The 18921-nt window shown below is 36.1% G+C and overlaps 2 protein-coding genes and 1 pseudogene across 2 annotated transcripts; 2 read left to right on the top strand and 1 right to left on the bottom strand.

The window, feature by feature from the left end:
- LOC104728320 lies at positions 1480 to 4860 on the bottom strand (annotated as a pseudogene).
- LOC104724237 (SKP1-like protein 11) lies at positions 11496 to 11980 on the top strand. Its single transcript, XM_010442701.1, has one exon. It carries the CDS (start codon positions 11496 to 11498, stop codon positions 11955 to 11957), a length of 462 nt encoding a protein of 153 aa, XP_010441003.1. The 3' UTR covers positions 11958 to 11980.
- Positions 13661 to 14695, top strand: LOC104728319 (FBD-associated F-box protein At5g38590-like). Its single transcript, XM_010447316.1, has 2 exons — positions 13661 to 14512; positions 14660 to 14695. The coding sequence occupies exons 1-2, from the start codon at positions 13661 to 13663 to the stop codon at positions 14693 to 14695; spliced, it is 888 nt and encodes a 295-aa protein (XP_010445618.1).

Genomic DNA, 18921 nt, shown 5'->3' with positions numbered 1-18921 from the left:
TATTTCTGATAGGCACAATTCAATTGGGAAAGCTATTAAAAAGGTTTATCCGAAGTCTAGCAGGGGAATATGTACAAGAATATTTTGGTCCGGTTTAAAGGTCGAGCAGAATTTGCTTTGGTTAAAAAGGCGTCAAATTCTTGTAGACTTATTGACTTTCAAACCACATTTGATCAGATAGAAGCCATGAATCCAGCACTATATGAGTACCTCGTAAGGGCTGATGTGCGTATGTGGACTCGTGTACATTTCCTAGGTGATAGGTACAACTTGCTTACAAGCAACATTGCATAATCAATGAATAAGGTCATGTCACATGCTAGGAGTTATCCTATTGTACAACTATTGGAAGAAATAAGGTCTATGATGACTAGGTGGTTTTCAGATAGAAGGAGTGGTGCATTGAAGATGACAACAGTTTTGACACGTGGTGTAGAGAAAATTCTCCAGGTTTATTCTTTTATCCTTTCTTAGCAAATGTTCATGTTGGTTATTTATGTTTCAAATATAATGTATAATGTGGCATCGTATTATATATTTTATAGGGTCGTGTGGATTATGCTAAGTTACTTACAGTCCAAGATATCGACGAACACCAAGTACAAGTAACAAGTGGGACATCTCTGCATGTTGTCAATTTGAGAGATAAAAAGTGTATGTGTCGCAGATTTGACTCGGAGAAGCTCCCTTGTGCACACGCAATTGCGGCCGGTGAATACAGAAACATCTCTCGCATTTCAATGAGTCATCCTTATTATCGGAAAAACTACGTGTACACTTCCTACGCGAATGCCATCATGCCAAGGGAGTTTGATAAATCTGTTCCTGGACATGTGATAACAAAGGTATGTTCAGCACCGATACCTAAACAACAACCAGGAAGGCCAAAAAATTCAAGAATTAAATCCGCATTGGAGATTGCAATGGAAAAGAAGAAGCCAAGAAAGCTATACACGTGCGGTAATTGCAACCAAGTAGGACACAACCGTAAGACATGTACTCTATAAATTCCAAGTTATTTAAATTCATGTTGAGATTGACGCTGCTTTCATTGACATAGAACTCTTTTTAGTTGCCAAATTCTTTTATATTCTCTTGTTCTTTTTAAATCGTAAGACATGTATTATATTGATATAGAACTCTTTTAAAAAAAAAAACAACCATTACAATGTAGTACGTTCATATATGATTACAAGTGTACCACAAGTAATCCTAAAAACATTAGATAATAATTCTGAAAATTATTTAATCATTATGCATTTAAATTTAAAATTATAATCATTATGTATACTCGTGATATATTATGAACTTGCATAATGTAGTGAGTTCATATTATATTTACGTTTGTCCACTAATCGTAAAAGCATTAGATAATAATTCATGTAAAAAAGACGAGAACGTAGTAATTCACATGCAAAAGAAGAATAGTCTACAATGATAACGTTATTAAAAAAACGTAAGACAATGAAACAAAATATTCTACAAGGACTCATCCATGAGGGAAGGGATTTTAATATCTTTAGCTCGAGGATATGAATCAGACATGTTCGGTGGTATGTCTAGTTCTCCAACTTCGTCATATAACTCCCCTACAAGCTTAATCCGAAGAGCCAACATGTTCTCATCGAAAAGCCCATCAAATGCTTTCCCAAGAGCTAAACATTCAATATACTTTAGAACGTACTTTCCACAATCACCTGGATTTTCATTCTGAGGGACATTCTTCTTCACCCTTCTCAATTCCAGCATACATTTACTCTTCTTACGGATCTTCTCAGGAATCATGTCACATAACATCGCTGGGATCATTCGCCTTAAAGACAAAAATTCAAGAGCCATTTGATCGTCACTCACCATGCTTGGGATGCTATCATAGATGTAAATTTTATTACCCTGCAAGTCAATATCCAAAGCCACCCAATGGTTTTCATTGACAAAGAGACAAGCGTATAAGTTATCCACATCAATCCACCATTTCTTGTGCGTAGCTGACTCCTCAGGAAATTCACCATAAGCGTGTTTCACATAGGAATCCCTAAACACGAAATTCTTAGGCCCCATATCAAACTGTTTGTAGTCATTCCGCAATGTTGTGATCAGATCTTGATCTAAGAAGGCAATGCGTTGTTTGGGATACAAACAAGGCTCACGCATATATCTTCTCCGGAACATAGCCATTGCACAACCCATGTGCTACATTCAAAAAACATAACTAGAATAAGGAAAATAACAGTAGTCATTAAATCAGTTGTACAAAAATAAGCAAAAATTTACTTACATGATCTGTCAACCATCCATAGTCATTGCTTGGCCAATGTTTCCTTGGAGTCATAATTTTCCAATAGAATCTCACAGCTGCATTGTTGGTGCTAAGTGGTTCTTCCCTGTTATTGGTTGAAATGAGTTAGTACAAATATAGATAATGATGTAACTTTTATTAAACTATTAAGAGTTGTTGAAGTATACTTATCAAGGCTGAGGAAATCCATAAGTCTCTGATGTTTCTCATCATCTGCAGGCTTAAGATGATCGCTGAGCTGAGCTTCACCCTCTGTAATGATCCGCTTGACTGTCGAGTTACCAAGGTAAGGATATTTATGCGATTCTGCCAATTGTGGGACGTGTCTTGGTTGCTTCGAAGGTCCAGGTCCATCCAACTTCGTTAAAGCATCTCCAATGCTTTTTAGTGTCACCTCGAGTTTCTTACTAGCTAACTGATCCTCCTGGTTGGACCATGTCTCTTCAGAACTGGAAGCTATTTTCAACTGAGCCTTATGAACTTGGGTAGTAATATCTTCAACATCGTCAGAATGATGAACATTTTTCCTCTTTTTCTTGGAAGTGTTCTTCTTCTCAACCTTAACAGATTCCTTCTTCTCAAAGAGAGGAAGATTCTCTGATATCTCATCTTCTTCCTTTTTCATATTGTTGACAGTGTATACCTTCCTCACGGCCCTTTGAGTGGGAAATTCATCATGTGATGTCTGTTTCATCTCAACAATCCATGACTGCAACCAAACAGAACATTCCACAAAAAGGTAAGAAAACTATAACGTGATAAGTTTTAAAAAAAAAACAGATCATGAGAAGTGAAAATAACATGAGAACGTGATAAGTTTTAAACAAAAAATAGAACATGATAAGTTTTAAAAAAAAACGGAACATGAGAAGTTTAAAAAAAAAAAAAAAAACGTAACGTGTTAAGTGAAAAAAAGAAACAGAGCATGATAAGTTTTAGAAAAAATCAAAACGTGATAAGTGAGAAAAAAAATCTGAACATGATAAGAGAAAATGTTACTTACAGGTGCTTTACTTGTTCCCTCATCATCTTCAATGGTGTGCGAAGTGGCATCATTTGGTCCATCAGCGTTTTTTGGCTCTTTTCTTTCTTTCTCCACTGCTTTAATCCTCTCACTCATCTTCTCTTCTAACACAGTCATTTTTTTTTCAACAAATGTTTCAAATTTGCTCTCCAAAGCATCTAATCGATTGTTGAGTGTTTTGCCCAAGTCAGAAATAGTCTCATTCATTTTCTCAATCGCCCTCCAAATATCCAAAGAAATTGACTTTTCATCCTTACCATCCTGCAATAACATGTTCCTTAATATCATAATAGAAAAGACAAAAAAACGGTAACCATGTTCGGTGAAGGATAATGAAACCTTACCTCCATGTTGGTTACATTTTCTCCTTGTTCACATTTAGGATCACTATCTGTCAATCTCTTTTTCTTAGGATTCCACCCTCTGTCGTCATTCACCTTATCAACTTCAACACTTCTTTTCTTCTTTTTTGAACTTATACCAACTGTTTTGATACAACTCCAAGCATCTAGAGACAAACGGTTATGAATAAGATCTTTAATTAGCTCGTCTAGGTGTGGATCCGTATGCTCATCTGCGTCAGACCTTAGAGGATACATGTTTTCCTCTGAAACATGAATCATATGCCTAACACGAACCTACAAGCCATGAATAAAGTGATTAACACTGGTAATAACTTTAAATTCACACAAATTATTTGTTGATGTCAAAAGTATTTTTTAAAAAAAGATAGTAACAAACTAGCACCACTACTAACCTGTCCATTCAACTTCTTCTCGTTTTGGATGAAGTTTGTGAAGTTGATACGTTTTCGAGATGATCGCCAATCAAGAAGTGGAACACCAGTGGTTTCTGTCCTTCTAAACCCATAACTTTCTCATATTCCAGTAACACTCTCATACAACCAAATTAACATAGCATGAACACACCCATGTATGGTGTATGAATCTCTGTCATAGTCAACCATCTTAACAGAATTCACTAGACTACTAAAAGCAACCCGATCCCATGGATGTTTTTCAAAAGCAACTGGATCTAAAACTCTCTTAGCGGTCGCCAACGGGATTCTAGATGTATGATGAATTCCATGTACGCATACTGACAACCGACATAACCTACCAACCATCATCCTCTTATCAAGATGCCATGATTTGCTAGAATCAATCACCTTTACCAACTCACTCCACATAGGACCATCAAGGGTTGTTGGTATTTTCATTTCTTTCCAGAAATCCTGGTGATCAACATCAAAGTTGTCTAAAGGGTCAAATGCATCACAATTTAAGCTTGTTATCTCCGCAAACTCATTTAAAGAAAATCTAATAGGCCTATTATCGATCAAAGACCAAACCTCATGAATGTTGTTGATTCTCAGCTGATGTGTGAGTAGAAAATGAACTCTCTGTGCAGCCCATGTGTATTCCAATTCAGCAAACTTTATAAACACTCCAAGAGATGATTTCTTCAGATTATCCCACACGTCCACACCTAATCCTTCTCTCAAAATTCCAATTTTTGACACAAAACAATTGTGGTTCATGCTCCTATGTTGGAGAGGCGATTTTCCTTCTTCATAAAGTAGAGGATGATATTTGATGCTATTGCTTGATGATGCCATTCCTAAACATACAAAAAAAAGCATCAAATGATAGGATAAGGTAGCAAACAATATGATAAATACTAAATTTGACCCCATTGATGAAACAAATCTCTCATTTAGGAAACACAAAATTGTTAGATACTTCTAATCCAAAAACAAAAAACAACAGTTAAGATAAAGCTAAATCATTCACAAGTTGACAGTTTTAAAAAGACACACACACAATACTTATAAGTGTGTCGTAAGGGCTGCCATGAAAGAAGTCTAGAGAGTTAAGATAAAGGCTTCAAAGAGAAACAGATAAGCATTCGAGAGTACTATTGAACAAATCGACACACACAAAAAAAATATAAATTCGAGACCATGATCTTAACTCAAGATTGAACAAATCTACAAACAAAAAATATATCAATTCGAGACCAAATAATGCAATACCTCAAGACCCAAATCAAATCGAGACAAAATCTTATCATATAGACAAAAAGCCTTACCGGATTTATGAAGAACCACCGACCAAAGCTATTGGTTCCACCAAATCGAGACAAAATCGAGCTTGAAGTTCCACAAAAACTATTGAACAGCAAGACCCAAAACAAAAACAGGGTTAATCTACAATTGCAAACAATTCAGTAATCGTTTCTAATAAGGGAAAATAACAACACTCACCGCCGGACAAAATCGACCACCCCCGAATCCACTATGGTTCTTATTTCGCCGGCGGAAGATGAGAGCCAACTACGACCGTCTGTATGTGGCTGTAACAAAAGGGGACCAGTGAATGCTCTTCTAATTCGCCGGCGCAAAAACCCAACAGATCGAGTTTCTTTTGGTGTACCGTAAAACCTCTCCGTCGCTGGCGGTTGTGTCTATGTCTCGTGTTAGAGAAATAAAACCAAATGCATGTCGGGTTTGTTTGGTTTGATAAACTCGATTTTTTCTCTTTTAATTTTTATTTCCTTTTACATTTTTTTTAAGACACCAAATTGGGCTTTTAGTAATTTAAACAGAAAATTGTGTTAATCTAGTTTTCCCTAAAGAGAGGATGTCAATCGAGCAATATTTTCTCAAATTTGTGTCATTCTGGTCCATTTTCACTTTTAAATATCATATATCAAAATATTTTTTTTTGGACAATAAAAAAAAAATATTTTGATATATGATATTTAAAAATACACATAAGTTTCATACATATATATATATATCAAAAGATTACAATATTCATTTTAAATATACGAAAGTAGTATTGAATTTATTTATTATTTAACCTTAAATTATAGGCTTACCACAAATTAACGTTTAACCACAAGTGTTTGTTTGTCCATAAACTATGTGAGAAATTCAGTTAGGTTTTAACAGCATTTTTCTCATCTAATAGAGAGTATTGAAGTCCTAATAACTTGCACATTTCCCTTTTATCCTTTTGCTTTTATCATCTCAGCCTTCTTTAACTTCTCTTAAGAGTATATTTTTCACGGTTAATTGAATACAACTTTATTTACTTGAATTGTTTTTTTTCTTATGGTGGAGGTGAAATCAACTTCAGTTTGTGCTTCTACTAACTGCAAAGAGGTTTGGCCACCAACTAGTGAATAATACTGAATATATAAATATATATATATATATATATATATATATATATATGAACTTACAAAAACTGGTTGTGCTGAATTAGATGTCTAATTTTTATCGACTTCCAAATAAATCATAAACATTAACTGATTTTTTATTGTTTTTGTTAAATACAAACTGTCACTGATTTAGCCAAATAAGACACGCCAGTAAATTATTTGATTAAACAATTTTAACAGCTTGATTATTCCATTAGCAAATTCTATTAGTTAGTAAAACAAAAATTTGTGATTTATTTAAAAAAATCAATTAAACAACTTAATCTTTCTTAAATTATTCCGTAAATGTCATGCATTATTTGATAAACTAGGTTTTAACCTGCGGTACACCGCGGGACTATATTTTTAAAAATAAAATAAAAATGTAAATTTTTAATAGATTAACTATATATATGACTAATGTTTTGTAAATTTTAAATATATATCCCCCTTATATCTACATATTATATAGGTTTACCGGTTTAAAAATTTAGGTTTACCAATTTAAATTGTTAAATTCAAAACCACGGCTGGTGGTTTCGAAGTCATTCTCTCCACCTCCTCTCTCCTCAAGTGGTTTGGTTCTTCTATCTTTGAAACCGGAACCGCAACCAACACCAGATCTGGTTTCGAAGTCATCGTCTCCATAGTGCTTACCTAATATCTTATCAAAATTTCCCATCGGATCGAACGGCTCAGCTCCCTTTATTGCTTGAGAATTAAAAAAGATATGAATGCTTAGCTCCCTTTTAACCCTAATTCTCTCTTAGAGATTAAGGTTAATTCTTGGGGCTTCATATTCTCATTAGCATAAAGAGTCCTTTTATACACCCTAGGACAACCGAACTAGGGTTGGGCATTCGGGTAACCCATTCGGGTTCGGATATTATCCAATCGGGTTTGGGTAAACGGGTTTAGAAAAATAGAACCCATTGGGTAATTTTTGATATATGGGTTCGGTTCGGTTTGGGTACTATCGGGTTTGGGTCGGTTCGGGTTACAAATTTCAGAACCCGATTAGTACCAAAATTACCGGGTACCCGAAAAAAAATCTTTACAATTAACTAAATTTAAATAGATTTAGCTATATCTTGACTTATGTAACAAACTATTTTAGATATTTTGATTATTTTTGATATTTAAATATAAAAATAATTAAATTATTTAAAATGATAATCATAATTTTGGGTAATTAAATTATATTAATGCTAAATATTATAAATATATTTATATATTCAGGTTTGATGGGTACCAAAATGGGTACCGGGTATTACCCGACCCTAACCCGAACCCACAAGTATTAAAAAATAGAATCCAATAAGATTTTATAGGTAAATCCGTATCCAACCCGAATCCGGTTTTTCGTGTAGGGTTCGGGATTGGGTATTCGGATATAGTTTTTATGCCCAGACCTAAACCAGCCTAAACCGGCCTAAACTTTAATAAGTAAATATTCCAAAGCCTTAATCTAATTATGAAAAGGACACCTAATAATCTAATAATAAGTTAAGGCTTCATGGTCTACGTGATACCACGATCCGTATCACCAAACTGCAAGTTAGAAGAAATTGTAACATAACACCATCGTGAAACAACAGAAACAATCAATTTTAACCCAACTGAAACAATCCATTTTAACCCAACGGTAACCTAAATTCTAACACAGAAGACAAAATTTAACTGAAATTGAAACCAGTGATACATCAAATTGAGCTGAGACGAGTTACAACAAAGCTGTACGTGGTAATCCTTTCGACGGAACATAAAACGATTGGGAAAAAAAGAGAAATTCCTCAAAATATCACCTTTTCAGTTTTTTTTTTCAAACTTTTTTTCTAAAAATATCACAGAAGTTTTTCTTTCAAAAATACCATAAACACATAAATTATTTTTTTATTAGATATAACTTTTTTTAGGTTTGGATTGATATATTTAGATTTAAAGTATAGTTTTTAGAAGGTAGGGTTTAGTGTTTAGGATTTATCGATTAGGTTTTAATATAAAATTTTTACTTCAATTTTGTGGTATTTTATAAAAAATTACATTTTAATAGTATTTAAAAAAAAAAGACTAAAAGTGGTATTTCTAGAAAAAAAACTCATTTTAACGATATTTACGAGAACTCTTATTGGAAAAAATAACATGTCAACGTTTGTAATGATATATATCTATTTTAATATTTTTGGAATATAATTTTGTGTCATCTTCTAATGTTTAGTAGTTGTAAACGGGTCGGTTCATGCCTACTCATAGCACCAAATGCAAGGTCTGATAACAAAAATACCAAACAAAAGTCAATAGTTTTCCTAAAAATATTGCACGAAGAGAAAGAAATATGTATTCTAAAGCATGACTTTACAATGTGTTCTTAACCATGTACATGAGAATAGATAAGAAAATTAACTAGTCAAGATATTTCTGAAGAAGAATCTGCTAGGATGCAGATGCTCAGACCGATTACTCCACAGGTTGTGTTAGCCGGTTCTTGCTCTATTAGAGCTGGAATTAAAAATAAACACTTATAACTTAAATAGTGCGTAGTTATTTTTTAAAAAATGGCGAATTCATGGGCATATCCTCCTTTTGCTCGATGAGAAGGTAACATATAATGATCTCCTTCTAATTTGTTTTTGAGTAGTTATTTTTGTCAATATTAAAAGAAAAATATCTCGCAATCAATCATATATTGGTTTGGATATAAATCTCTTTCTAAATTTTTTATTGCTTTTAAATAGTTTTCGTTAAGCCTCTGTTTAGCTCTTCAAGCCAATAATTTTGCCTGGGATATTTGTCAGTGCCTTCTTTGTTGATATGCAATTGTAAAGATTTATTTTTGCTCAGTAATCTTAATCAATGATTACAATCTGCTCGGTGTCGAGTAGAGCTCGCTGTTCATGATGGTCAAGATGGTGCAACATTTGTCGTTTTGACTCTGAGATGACAAAGCTGAGCAACAAAACAGCGGCTACTCTCATCTTCGAGATTGTAAGTAGTGCTGGAATTAAAAATAAACACTTATAACTTAAATTTTTAATAACTTTTACAAATTCATGCACTAACCCATTACAATTCTAAATGTGTAGGAAAATGGTGGAGTTGAAGACGAAATACCAATCTATATTCAGGAAATTATTGAGAAGCAATTCTTATTCCAAATAAAAGTATCTCTAAGGTGACATTTTTCGGTGCGAATGTGCTATGCTATGACACTAAATAAAAACAACAAATAATAATTATTTCAATTTAACTTTAAATTGTTTTTAAGAATAATAACATTAAAAAAGACAAGAAAATCAAAGATTTTAATTACATTACTGTGAAGATTGTATATGTAAAGTAAAAAAAAAAGTCTTCCAATTATTATAGAGATATGATATCACTGATTACGGAGATATGATATCACTGATTGCTTATATTACGATTCTATATATGTATAGTAGATTATACTCAATAACTCCATATAGGATACCCTAGCAAGGTACTCGTCTATATAGATTCTCCACTCTTGTTGTTAATAAGATCATCACTTCCATAAACCTTTACACCAAAGACTAAAATAAAAATTAAAAAACATAAAGGAAATTGTCAAAAATATAGATTAATTCCTTAATAAATGAAAACAAAATTAGCAACCACTTTATAGCTTGACTCATGCATGTTATGCTCAATTGTAAAACATTTTAACACAAAATCAATAAACTATGAGTCATATAAATAAAAACAAAAACTCTATGAAACCAAAATAGAATTACAGGTAGAAACGATCCAAACACGTAGAGTATGGTCCAAGCTTATTAGTAACTCAAGCAAATAAATTTATTTCAAAAATATTTAAAAATATGACAATAAAAAAAACAAAATGAGGAAAAAAAATAAAAAATGAGTTCAGGGTGACAAAAAAAGACTAATCAAAAAGTTTTAACTTATTTATAATATTGGTCACACTTTCGTTTAAGTTTAAGCTTATAATTAAAAAATAAAAACATGCCCAAACTAAACCAAAAACATTCATTGACATGATAACAACAACAACATGCACACAAATGAATAAATAAAATATAAGATTAGAATAAAGAAACACAATAAAATATAGCCAAACTAATTAAAAAATATATAAAAAAAAAATCAGCATAGGTATATTGTCAACTTATAGAATATAACAATAAATAGAGAACCATAAAAAAAAACTAACAATAGCAAACAACCCTGTGCATTGCGCGGATCTCATCCCTAGTTTACTTAATTACTCTTACCTTTCTTGATCTCCTCTCCCTCCTCTGTATTCTTGTAATCAAGTTGTTAAGACTCAATTCCGGGTGTGATAGTATATTGTGCCTTGTGCATTAAAGACTTATTATTGGTCACTGCACTAAGCTCAGTTCGTAAGTTTTATATAATAGTTACACTCAATTCTATCTCCATAATAAAATTGTATTAGTCTGCTGTAACGGCTATTTCCACTAGACTTCTTTTTGCTTTCTTATGGATCAGAATATTTTATTTAAGCTTAGATAATTTCCGATTTGGTTTATTCCACTAAATTTACCTTTACTGAAAAGGAATTGTTGATCCAAGTTTTCTAAAAACAAATTAAAAAGAAAAAGAAAATGTTGATCGCAGAACTGACTCTGACAGTTCTCGAGGTAAAAAAAAAAAAAAGATTTAAGCCGAACCTACCATATTGTAAATTAGATCCGGTTTATTTCGGTTTACTCCACTGAAATTACCTTTTCTGAAAAGGACTCGGGCAAATAAGTATTTTCTTTTTTATTTTTGTTAAAGAAACTATTTCCATCTCAAAAAAGGAATGGTTGATTTTACCGACTCTTAGGGCTTATAAATACGGCGCATAGGGTTCACAACTTCATTACCTAACAATTCAATCGCTCTCTCAATTCTTAAAACTTTTTCTCATCAAATTCGCTTTCACAAAGAGAAAAGATCTCACCCAACAAGGAACACACTATGTCGACGAAGAAGATGATCATGTTGAAGAGCTCCGATGGTCAGTCGTTCGAGGTGGAAGAAGAGATCGCGATCCAATCGCAGACCATAGCGCATATGGTTGAGGACGATTGCGCCAGTACCGAGATCCCTCTTGCTAACGTGACGAGCAAGACTCTTGCCCTAGTGATGGAGTACTGCAAGAAGCACCACGTCGATGACGCTAACCCAATCTCCGAGGAGGAACTCAAGAACTGGGATAAGCAGTTCATGGAAACAGATCAATCCACGATCTTTGATCTCATTCTTGCTGCGAACTACCTAAACATCGCAAGCTTGCTTGACCTGACGTGCCAAACTGTTGCTGATATGATCAAGGGCAAAACTCCAGACCAGATTCGTGCACACTTCAACATTGAGAATGATTTTACACCTGAGGAAGAAGAAGAGGTTCGTAAAGAGAATCAATGGGCTTTTGAATGAGCGGATCATGGAATCAAACATTAAGCACCTTTCATTCTTTTTCTTCAGTTTTTTTTTTTTTTTGGATTTCTTGATCAATGTACGTATGATGATGATGATGATGATGATCTTCGTCTACCATTGTTTCTTTTTTTAATAATTTCAAGGAGATAATAAAACCAATGTTTCTTTTTCTTTATATACCCTAGTAGGTTAAACTAGCTACCTGAAGCTACGAAGAAATCTAAAACACTATAAATTCAACGAACGTCTAGGACATATGACGTTGTCTCGTCCACGCTGCATTCAAAAAAGCCTTAATGTACTGATTTTGTTGAAAAAGCCTCAATTTTGTCTTCCTTGACATATATAGCCAATTTTTGTTGTCTTCTCAATTTAATCGCTGATTATTGTTATTTTTGTCAAATTAGTTCCGTCGCTACCCTTGACGGAATAATTAACGATTTCATCAAGCCACTTACTTAACTACAAGACTAATTTGTGTCAGTTAACAAAAGTTGGTGATTAAAATGCGTTGTTAATAAAAGTTAGGAACTTCTTCAACATCGAAATGTTGGTGCGTGCCTTTTCCAACCATTTTTTAAAAATTGAAGTTTTCTTTAACATTCTTCCCTTTACTTTATGGAAATCAAATAAATCGTACAAAAAAAGTTATTTAGAAGAATTAATCAACAGTATGAAAAAAGGAGAAAAGAATGATAAGGGTATTTGTTCGATAATGTATATATATTACAAAGAAGAAGAGTAACATTTTATTGTAAATAGTTACGAATTCGGAAATCAACCCCAACTATTTGTCAAACGTTTTTTCATACGTAGATTTCAATACCATGCAAATATCAATCGGAACTGTGTTAAAATTCAAATTTGGTACCTGAACTATACGAAATATTGTCAATTTCATTATTTGTTCTACCGGTGTTAAATCAAGATTTAACAATGATGAGTTAGACGACTCGTGGTGTCTACGTGGCAATGAGATTGACTATAACAATGTCGTTTTAGTTATTTTTGGGTGTTTTGTGGTTGCTACAAAATGACTAAAATAATGTCGTTTTAGTTAGTCCTAGTGCCTTGTAAACGTCAAAGGTCGTCTCACTCAGCACTGTTAAATTCCGACTTAATAAACAACATACAATAAAATGTTGCTTTTCTTCTTTGTACTAAACAATAAAATGTTACTTTGAAGTTTGAACACATGTTCAAACTGACAACATTTCATATAGTTCAAGTATCAAATTTGAATTTTAACAGAGTTCAGGTTATAATTTGCAAAATATTAAAGTTTATGTATGAAAAAGCATTTGAAAAATAGTTGAGGTAGATTTTGGCTACTTTACTCAAAGTTCAAATCCGTGCCTTGTACTTTTAAAACCGTAGATATTTTTTGTCAAAATAAATTTGTGTGACAATAATAAAAGTTGGATGTTTTTTTTTGTTTTTTTTTTACTTTCTTTCTAATAAAAATTTCGAACATTTAACACGAAACCTGTCCTACGACCAGGCCCACTAGAGGTTTCGATCATTAGGGTTTAAGGGTAAAGAGAAGTGCGTTTCCGATTTCCCCGAGCGGAATCGAGCTGACAGGTTTATTTATTCTAGGTTTCGTCTAGTTCCTATGTGTGTGCGGCTGTGTGTTTTTTCTCGTCTAATAAATTCGTTTAGTTTGCTTTCTAGTAACAATAGCTTGGGTTTTGTAAGATATGGACAAAATCAATGGATTGCCTGATGACGTGCTGGTGAAGATATTATCATTTCTTCCGACAAAAGAAGCTGTATCCACTTGCGTTTTGTCTAATCGATGGGAGTTTCTTTGGATGTGGTTAACTAAACTCGAGTTCATCAATTCTATGTCGGATCCAAGGCCTGGACTTGGGGATTTTTTAGACAAGAAGTTGCCATTACATAGAGCTCCCGTCATAGAAAGCTTGTGTTACCACGTAACTTGTAATTCACATATTAAACCTAAAAATGTGAAACAGTGGATTGAAATCGCAATTTCTCGCTGTGTACGTGAGCTGGAAATTGATTATTATCCCAATGGTGAAAAATTCTTCATATTTCCCAGTAGCTTGTTTACCTGCAAATCGCTCGTGACCTTGAAACTCCAAAAGATAACTCACATGGATGTTCCCTCTATGGTTTGTCTTGTCTCTCTTAAAACTTTGCAACTTGAGACGACGGCTAGTTATTTTTTCGTAGATGGAGAATCTCTTCAACGGCTTCTATCTGGTTGTCCTGTTCTTGAAGATCTGTCGTTGTGTTTCGAAGCAGATGAAGAACAAATGAAAGAGTTCACTATAATCATCCCGTCTTTGCAGAGTTTTTCACTCTTTGTACGTACTGATGGGAATTTTGATGGGTATGAGATAGATACTCCTTCTTCAAAGTATTTGAAACTAGTGGACTGGACTTATGAGCCACACCACTACTCTTTAATTAAGAATATGCCTAAGCTGAGGGAAGCATATGTCGATCTTCTATCCTCTTATCCCAAGAATCAAATTCTTGGATCAATCATATCTGTCAAGCGTCTTACAATATGTTGTTTAGAGGTAATTATATTACTTTTCATTTTTATCAATTGCGAGACTTCAATCTCATTTATAGACTTCTTTGTTTTTTTTTTTTTTCTTTTTTGGTAAATAACCGGGAGTTAAACTCCCAGCAGCTATTATTAAAAAAACTAAAAACAATTACAGTCGAACATCGTCTCTCATCAAGTTCTCAACACATAATGGAACACTATCAAATGCCTGAAATCCTAAAGGTAAAGTAAACGCATAGTTAGCCAAACCGTCCGCGAGGCGGTTTGCCTCCCTATACACATGTGACATAGAGACAATACAGTCTCTTGCAAAAAAGCCATGGCACAGACGTACCATGAACGACAACGGATGGGAATCCCCAATCCCTGTCTTAAGAAAACCAACTACAATCTCTGAATCCACTTCTAGCTCCACTCTCTCCACTCGCCTCTCCCATGCAATGAGTAAACCATAGTAAACTCCCCACAGCTCTGCTAATGGCGCCGAACACCTACCAATGTTAAGAACAAACCCACCACACCAATCTCCATCCCCATTCCAAAGTACACCTCCTGTGGTTGCTGGTCCAGGGTTACCATGCGATGCTCCATCAATATTCAACTTATACCACCCACTCTGCGGAGGTAACCAACGTACTAATCTTTCAGTTTTCGCAGGTCTCGAGCAATTACTTCCTTGATGAACCCTCCTGATCTCTCTTGCCGCTTCTTTTATGAACTTCACTCTATCCCGACAAAGACGATTTTCCCCAAAAACGTTTCCACACCACCACTTCCAAGCCAACCAAACTGTGATAGCAAACATTATCGACCACGGTGCATACTCTGTTGCAGGTCCCCCACCTAAATTACTGTACAACCACTCCAACAGAGTCTGAGAGAAAAATAAACTCCGCATCCTTACCGGTACCACACGCTCCCATAAACCAGACATCGCCGGACAATCTCGAAGCACATGCATGATTGTCTCCATACCACCTTTACAAATTTGACATACTGCAGAATCACTCAGATGACGACGCAAATGCTCTATATTGGTCATAATCACTTGACGGGAAACCAACCAAATGAAAACTCTCACCCTCTCTGGTACACGAACTCGCCATACCCGATCATAAAACAAACCCATATCCTGCTGTGCTCTGTCCTCCCTCATCAACAAGTCATAGGCCGACCTAACTGTGAATTTACCATCTGCGGTTTCTCCCCAAGCTGGACGATCTCGTTCTCCCGTTACAGTGTCTATCACCACCGCTGCCAGCTCCAATCTATGAGTCTCAGATATAAAAGGCAAAATCCGAGGCAATATCCACCCTCTGCCCTCCTTCCAAAAATCACGGGCTGTTAATGTAGCATAATCCTCAGGAAGAGTTCCTCTGACCAAGTCACACAATGGTTTACTCGTCAACCACCTATCTGTCCAAAACTTTACTTGGCGACCATCACCACTCACCCAGCTAAGCCCTTGAACCACCACCTCCTCAACCCTACTCCTACACTTCTCCAAGTGGAGGACCAATGGCTCTTAGCCTTCATCCAACCAAGATCCTGCAAGCTCCCCGCTTTATACTTAGCTCGCACCACTCAAGCCCATAGACTCGTTTGATTATGAAGAAGTCGCCATCCCACTTTTCCAACCATAGTTTTATTCATGTCAGCCGCTGTTCGAATCCCTAGTCCCCCTTCTCTCTTCGGCTTACACACTTGCTGCCATGACACTAGATGAATCTTCTTCTTTTCAGAAGTAGAACCCCATAGGAACTCCCGGGACATCTTGTCCAACCTATCCAGCGTAGAAGCCGGTAGCTTTATCGTGCTCATTGTATGTATAGGAATTGAAGACAAAACGGCTTTTGTCAAAGTAAGTCGTCCCACAAAACTTTGCGTCTTCCCTTTCCAACCAGCCAACCGGGATGAAACCTTGGCAAGCACCTCACCAAAAGTATCCTTATTGATCCATTTCTGCAGTATCGGCATTCCCAAATATTTACCAAGTTCTTTAATCGACTTAATGCCACTCGCAGTACTCCCCTAAAATCCTACTTCGCGCGAGAAAATTCTAAAAAAAATAGATAGTAGACTTCTCCAAACTTACTTTTTGGCCTGATGCCAAACAAAACCGCTCCAATACCTTCTTCACCACTTTAACTTGAGCAACCGAAGCTTCAGCAAATAATATTAAGTCATCTGCAAAACAAATATGTGACAGTTTAGGTCCTCCAGCAGATAAACTTATCGGTTTCCAGGCTTTCTTCTCAACTTCTTCCTCAATCAAATGACATAGTCCCTCCATACATAGAACAAATAAATACGGTGATAATGGATCTCCTTGTCGAAGTCTCCTGGATGGTCTAAACGACTCTGTTTGTTCCCTATTCCTGAGCAAACGCATAGCCGGACATGTCACACACTGCATGATCCAACCAACCCACTCATCAGACAGACCAGATGCCCGTAAAGTATCCTCCAAGAAATCCCATCTGATCCGATCATATGCTTTCTCCAAGTCTAGCTTTAACAACATCCAACCCTTCTTCCCTTTCTTGCAACGCATAGAGTGCATAGCCTCTTGCACCACCACTATATTATCTGTACTCAAGCGACCTGGGATAAAACTTGATTGTGCAGGACCAATCAGTTTAGAAATGACTCCCTTCAATCGGCTCACCATAGTTTTGGTAATTATCTTAAAAAGAACGTTGCACAACCTGATGGGTCTAAACTGTGTTATCCTCTTCGGTTTTGCCACCTTAGGGATTAACACCACAAAAGCATCGTTCGTCCCCGGAGGTAGACACCCTGTCCTAAAAAACTCCAGTACAAACCGCTGCACTGACTCACCAACCACCTCCCAACATTGTTGGTAGAAAATAGGCTGAAACCCATCCGGCCTTGGGGCTTTAAAACCTCTTATGCTACGAACTGCCCTCTCCACCTCAACAGCCGTAAAGGGTCTGAGCAAATGGCCTCTCTCTGCCATAGAAAGGGGTGCAAAACCCTCCTGTGGTAAAAGATCCCCTTCCAATTCTACATCCTCCAGCGAATACAACCTACTAAAGTAGTTAATGGCAAGTTTCTCAAGGTCCTCACCAGTAGATATCCAACTACCCGACTCATCCCTTAGCATTTCAATACGATTTCGCCTTCGCCGTATAATTGTAGAAGTGTGAAAAACCGTGTATTACGATCACCATGCACTATCCACTTCTCCCTCGAATTCTGAAACCAAAGCATCTCTTCTTGTTCTAACACCACTTCGAACTCCTTTAACAGTACCTCCTCACGCATCAATAGCTCATCAGTTTGGTTTTGATCAATCCTCTGTTGAACCTGCTCCAAATCCCTGACTAGAGCTTCTTTTCGTTTATTAATGTCCCCAAAGATCTCTCTATTCCATTTCCCCAGAGTCTTACTCAATCTACTCAACGGATTCCGAGTACTAATATCGCTAATCCAGGAGGTCTACAACAAATCTTTAAAAACCGGATGTTGCAACCAAGCAGCTTCAAACCTAAACGGTCGCCTCCAAGCATTACCAGCACATTCCGGAGTGAGTTGCACATATACTGGAGCATGGTCAGAAGCTAAGAAAGGGAGGTGCTTTACAACCGCCTCTTGCCACTTTAAGCGAGAATGTGCACAACATAGTACCCGATCTAACCTCTTAGCCACGAAAGAACTCCCCACCTTCCCTCTCTTCCACGTATACTGATTCCCACATAACCCCATATCAATCAGAGACAGATCATTAATCCAATCCGCAAAATCTAAAGAATCTGGAGAGAGGAGCCCATTACCCCCAATCCTCTCATCAGTTCGGACAATCGTGTTGAAATCCCCACCTATCACCACTGGACCTGTAGCCTGTCGCACCACATTCCTCAATCTATCCCACAAACAACTTCTTCTACTGACTGAAGGCGCAGCATATACAACAATAAGGTTCAAAGACTCCTCCTCATTAACCACTAACGCATGAATAAACTGATCCGAAGAGTCTAAGATAGTAACCTCGCCAATACCTGAACGCCATAACAACCACAAACCCCCACTTTGCCCAACTGCGTCTATCCGGAACAAATTCTCAAACCCCAGCCCTTGACAAATTTGTCCTGCTCTTTCACCTCCAGCATGGGTCTCAAATATGGCTAAAACATCAGTATGAAATCGCTTCAAAAGATAGCGGATCGATCTTCTGAATTGAGGTTTATTTGCCCCCTGGCAGTTCCACAATAATGAACTAATCATTACAACACACTTCACAACTTGAAAAACCGGGGCAAACCCTCATTGAGCCTAGAGCCCTGTCGTCTCCTCCGACGGCCTATGACCCACAACCCTCGCATCGGAGCTAAGAACCTCCTCCATCGGAATACCGGAATTTGTGTCGAAAGTCGGTTTCGGCGGTAATGTATC

This window comes from Camelina sativa, chromosome 11, assembly GCF_000633955.1.
Source record: "Camelina sativa cultivar DH55 chromosome 11, Cs, whole genome shotgun sequence".
In the NCBI taxonomy this organism is placed as follows: Eukaryota; Viridiplantae; Streptophyta; class Magnoliopsida; order Brassicales; family Brassicaceae; genus Camelina; species Camelina sativa.
The sequence above is the reverse complement of the archived record's forward strand: the minus strand, read 5'-3'. Positions and strand labels throughout refer to the sequence as shown.